The sequence below is a fragment of the Phaseolus vulgaris genome, chromosome 1 (assembly GCF_000499845.2).
Source record: "Phaseolus vulgaris cultivar G19833 chromosome 1, P. vulgaris v2.0, whole genome shotgun sequence".
In the NCBI taxonomy this organism is placed as follows: domain Eukaryota; kingdom Viridiplantae; phylum Streptophyta; class Magnoliopsida; order Fabales; family Fabaceae; genus Phaseolus; species Phaseolus vulgaris.
Genome location: NC_023759.2, coordinates 39206886 through 39212760, shown reverse-complemented (window position 1 = coordinate 39212760; position 5875 = coordinate 39206886). Strand labels below are relative to the sequence as shown.

Here is a 5875-nt window from a genome sequence, read left to right as displayed (position 1 = left end):
TAGGTTTCTACTCATTATTCTTTTCAATAAGGATTATTTCTTTTATTTTTTATTTTTACATTATAGTAAATATATGTATAAATTATTTAAAATTAAATGAAATGTACGAATAATGAGTTATTTTGATCATTTTGTTCGTTAATTTCCACAGATAATATTAAAGTACAAATAATGATTACATTTCATTAAAATTATTGCTTACGCATATATGACATATGAGTTTTTATTTTATTGTTTATGTTATTTTCTTTTAACATGGTTATGGAGATAAATAATACATGATACATGCTCTATGGAAAAAACAGGACAAAAAAGGCAAGAGGCAAGGAAAAACAAATAATATAAAAAGAAATTTCTCTCTTAAGCCTTTTCCTTCCAAAAATTTGGTCTTATAAGCAACCAAAACTGACTATTTTTAGAAAAATCAAACACTGGAGGTTACCAACTCTCACTTGTTATAAATTGTTGTCTATTCTCCTATAATAGAATTAGTGTACGTAACAACCAATTATACAATTACATAATCGAAAAAACAATTGAGGATTGTTTCAACTTGCAACTGGATCGAGCTAGCAAATAAAGAAATCTTGGAGGTCTTGGATTAACTATTAATCAATTCAATTTTAAATTCAACCACCTTGGAGTAATTTATTAATAAAATAACCACGTTCTATTTATTTTGCACATACCTATATAATTGACGAGGTTGTTCCAAACGTAAAATATTTGGCACATCTACTCTTTCATGAATAAAACAGTTCTCTACTGAGTAGCATCAGTCTACGTACACACTAATTAGACAACTATTGAATTTCAGAAATAGACGATTGTCTCGATCTGCAGTGCAATAAGTAGTAGGTAAGAACGTTTAGGTACTGCAATAACAACTAATCAATTCAATTTTAAATTCAATCTCCTTTGACTAACACTTGTATGCATCCAATAATAACTAGTTATTTATTTAGCATATTGCTCTACCTAAGGTTTACACCAACCAAACTAGGCACCTCATTTGTTATAAATAGTCCTCTCTACTCATCTTGTAGAATCACCATACTAATATCATTAGACAATTATTATCTTTCAACTCTCATGGCTATGGCTAAGTTTCAAACGTGCTTATCCATTTTCTTTGTTACTTTTCTTTTCACTTCGCTGGTTTCTGCCACATTCTACCAAAATATCTCTCCTGATCAGCTACGTTCTCGTGAGAAACTCACACACCTTCGCTTCTACTTTCATGAACTTATTACAAACGAGAAACCCTCTCTCATCATAATCGACCCTCCTAAGGTTATGTCCAACTCTCCCCTTCCATTTGGGTCCATGGTGGTGATCGAGGACCCATTGACGATTGGACCTGATGTTGAGTCGAAACGGATAGGAAAAGCTCAAGGATTTTACCTATCTGCAACCCAAAGGGCTGGTTTGGATTTGGAGATAGTAATGGGGATGACCTTGACATTCTTTGAAGGAGAGTTCAATGGTAGCACTTTGTGTGTGTTAGGGAGGAATGAGATCATTAATCCAGTGAGGGAGATGCCAATTATTGGTGGCACAGGTGCTTTCCGCTTCGCTCGTGGCTTTGTTCTAGCTCGCAGTGTCAAGGTTGATTACCACAAAGGTGATGCCACTGTGGAATACAATATCTACGTTTACCATTATCCCTCTACCACCTCTTCTTCTCATCACCATTTTAATGAGGGACTCCACTTCATGAGTGATCCTATTCTTAACAAAATATAACTTTTTAATATCCAATGGTCTATATCCTTTCTCACTTCTACTTTAATTGCTAAACTTTAGTTGTGTGTTTCAATTGGTTTATAAACTTGCAAAATTTGTATTAAAAGTTAGAAGTGTCTAACTTATTTGATACAATATTTTTGTAAGTTTTATACACATATATTAAGTTCGGGTGGGGGAACAAATCCAAAGACTAAGTTCCTAGTTTACTCCTTTTAAAACTATGCAACTATGAATCAGGTATAGTTAATAAATCTGATAGTACAGAAAAGTTAAGCTTTTGTTGTAGTACAAGATGTTGTTGGAGCTAAATAATGTGGCACTCATATAATTTCTCTTCGGAATGTTTACTGTTGGTTATGTCAATTATGTAATAAATAAGAGATAATGAAGTTGAGAAATCCACCACAATGATGTACTTCTTTATTGTCTTTTTATTTATATTTTTTTATGGTCTTTATGAATATTGTGAGAATTTTATGAATATGATGGGTTATTGTAAGATTCATTTGCTTCACAAGCACAAATAAACTTTTTTATCAATTGAATTTTTGAAAAAATTATACTTTAAATATAATTTAATTTTATAAAATTACTTATTCAATAAATTGATCCTACTTCCAACAATATAGGACTTTAACACACATCATTTATGTCGAAACTATCGATTCATATGGTGAGACTGGATATTTATAAGTGATCCAATAATAAATGACACAATAGATCCAATAAACTATCACTATAATTTTTTTTTGATCAGCAATGAATAAATAAAATTAAAGGGGATACTTCAGGGGTATCTCAACCCATATACAGTAACCAGAAGTGGACTTCCTATATCCACAAGCGAAACTCACCTTTATGGTTGGAGCAAAACAACCTTAAAGTGAGAAAACCCTACCAAAAAATAACCAACATCGGCGACCACCGATTACACATATAGTGGACGCCGCTTCATCGATCGGCGATCATGTTGACCTAAGGAGATCTTTGCATACCTACGGCGACCACCGACTACGCACATGGAGATCGCCGGTTAATCGACCGGCGATCATGTTGTCCTTGTAAAACTTCAGCACCCTCCGACTAGGCGTTCATGTTGATCTTTGCATACCTACGGCGACCACCGACTACGCACATGGAAATCGCCCGTTGATCGACCGGCGATCTGTTGTCCTTGTAAAACTTCAGCACCCTCCGACTAGGCGATCATGTTGATCTTTGCATACCTACGGCGACCATCGACTACGCACATGGAGATCGCCGGTTGATCGACCGACGATCATGTTGTCCTTGTAAAACTTCAGCACCCTCCGACTACATATGGAGAACGCCGTTTCTTCGATCAGCGATCATGTTGACAGAACGCCGCTTCATTAACCGGTGATCATGTTGGCCTTTGCATACCATCGGCGACCACCGACTACGCACGCATGGAGATCGCCTTTTTCGACGACCACCGACTACGCACACATGGAGATCGCCGTTTCATGTTGACCCTTGCAGACCTTCGACGACCACCGACTACGCCCGCGTGGAGATCGCCAGTTCATCGACCTTGTATAACTTCGGCGATCATGGCGGAATTTGCCTCATACAAACCTTGCTGGATTTAGATCTGCTCACATCAGTGAATACCTACAGTATATCATGGCCCCTTCTTGCAACGTTTCCCCCTTCTTGCACATGTGTCTCCTTAAGAGAATCCGCTCTATATCTTCAAACGTGTAGCACCCTACGTCCCTGCAATTTTATTGCAGTTATAGCCCTCACAACCAGTTGTAGCATGTCAGCATAGGCAAAAATCTTCAAATCTGCATACTTTCAGATTATTCAGCATTTAATGCTATTGCCTGCCATGACACTTGTTTCTCCAACAACTCCCCTAACCTTCAGCATTGACCCTAACAACAAAGGAACACTTGCTGCTTCTTAAAACATCCTACACGCCAACTAGCCAGCGCCACCTTTACAACTAAACAGATTCCATCTCCTCATACTTTTTCCTTCTTCGTACGTGACATGGTCACTACTATAGATTTGCATAGCTCTTACTTACTCCCTGCATTAATAGCTGCCAAGAAGGGTAGTTATATAAGCAACAACCACTGGACATGTGGTAGCAGTAGCACTTCAGTATGTAACACCCTTCATCCCTACTATTTGCTGCCCGACATACTCTCTGTATAGCATTGCACACTAACATGACCTTGCATCAGCCGCAATCTGCCTACCATGGCCACGCCACTCCTAATACAGGCCGATTCACCCAACTCCATCTGCTGCATCAATAAACCTTTCTTTTTCTCTACTTCGCGAACCAGGTTCCCAATTGGGACAACAACATGGCATTTATAAAAGTGCATAACACAATTCCCTTTAGGTCCCAGTGCAGCGTCTAATCTGGAGAGTCCATCTACCGTAGGTATTGGCCATTCAATTGGTTTGTTACTTGAAACTTTCAATGCAACTCATCGGGTTCAGGATCCAATCCACTAGGGAGTAGTCAAATGATGTTGATTTATGCTTCAGCCAAAGCCAGGATTTAATTTGGGCCTTTTGGAACATCTCTTCCGCATCTACTACACCTTGCTTAAACACCACCGCATTCCTTTGATCCCAAATACACCTTACTACTGCTGTCCAAATCCCTTTCCAAACCATATTCTGTTTGTTACTAACCTGGAACAAATGGAAGCTCTCAAAGTGAGTTCTTATGTCCTCATGTTGGACAAACAGGATGCCAACCCACCTGTAACACATTAGCCATACACTCATAGCATGATGACACTCTAGAAAGATATGTTGACAGGACTCCTCCTTCGTCTGGCATAGGGCACACAAAGTAGTGTTCATCATCACCCCTCTCCTACTCAAACCTCCTCTAGTTGGTAGACTGTCCGTCAGTGCTCTCCATGCCGTATTCACAACACTTGGGAACGCTTTAACCTTCCAAAGATATTTGAATACATCAAGATGTGGCCCACTTACTTGTTTGGCCAGATTCATAGGCGGAGCTCACTGAGAAACACCTGTTTCCATCATTCCCCCATACTTGGACATCCTTCTCTTCTCTACACAGTCGAATTGTGAATAGATGACTTATCATTTCTTCTTCCAGTTTGGATTCCCACTCAAATCTGGCACGCCTCCACCTTAAGCACCATCGCCAATCCACATCATCCCACTCACCAACCTCGCTTACCTTTTGCCCTTGGTTTAAGGACACTGAATACAGTCTGGGGTACAAATCTTTAAAACTAGAGTTCCCACTCCATACATCTTCCCAGAACCTCACTTTGTCCCCACATCCTATTTTCCACCCAACCTCTTTATGAAACCATCCGTCTCCTTCCCCTTCCCCACAAACTTTTTGTAAGTCTCTCCACCACCAGGACTGAAGTTTCACTGGGGAAGGCACTACTTCTGAGTTCGAGCCATACTTTGATTCCAACAAGTCCTTCCACCTCCCTTTCTCTTCCACCATCAGGCACCATCTCCACTTAGCCAGCAAAGCAGAATTAAACATTCAAATATCTCTTAACCCTAGACCACCCTCCTCTCTCGATTTACACAGTGCTTTCCAACTTACCCATGAGATCGACTCCTTCTCCTTCCCCCACCCCCACAGGAATCTCCTTTGAATTCTAGTAATACTTTTGCATACCACAACCGGTGCTCTGAACAGTGACAAATAGTAAAGCGGGGTAGAGGTGAGGACCGATTTTATTAGGCATATTCTTCCTGCCATAGATAAAAACCTCCCTTTCCATACATTGAGTCTTGCTTTTAGTTTGTTTAGCACAGGGTCCCAAAACTTCTTTTTCCTTGGGTTCCCTCCAACTTCAAGGCCCAGATAACTAAACGGGAGTCCCATCTGAGTACAATTCAAAGTCTTTGTGTAACAAGCAAGATTATTCCTGTGTACATTTATGCCTATTAACTTTGACTTGTGGAAGTTGATCTTCAATCCTGAAGCTATCTCAAACCCCCTAAGTATAGACTTTAGGGTCACCACATTTGAATAGGAGTCCTCACAAAAGAACACAGTATCATCTGCAAATTGGAGAATGCCCAATTCAACTTCCTTCCTACCAAACTTAAGCCCGGTGAACAATCTAGCCTTGCA

The 5875-nt window shown here is 39.4% G+C and overlaps 1 protein-coding gene across 1 annotated transcript; it reads left to right on the top strand.

The window, feature by feature from the left end:
* Positions 1-993: 993 nt before the first annotated feature.
* Positions 994-2157, top strand: LOC137814165 (pterocarpan synthase 1-like). Its single transcript, XM_068616756.1, has one exon. It carries the CDS (start codon positions 1093-1095, stop codon positions 1744-1746), a length of 654 nt encoding a protein of 217 aa, XP_068472857.1. The 5' UTR covers positions 994-1092; the 3' UTR covers positions 1747-2157.
* The last annotated feature ends 3718 nt before the right edge of the window (positions 2158-5875 follow it).

Excerpts from the sequence above, each read along its gene's own strand:
- LOC137814165 (XM_068616756.1), top strand. The coding sequence starts at position 1,093 with ATGGCTATGGCTAAGTTTCAAACGTGCTTATCCATTTTCTTTGTTACT.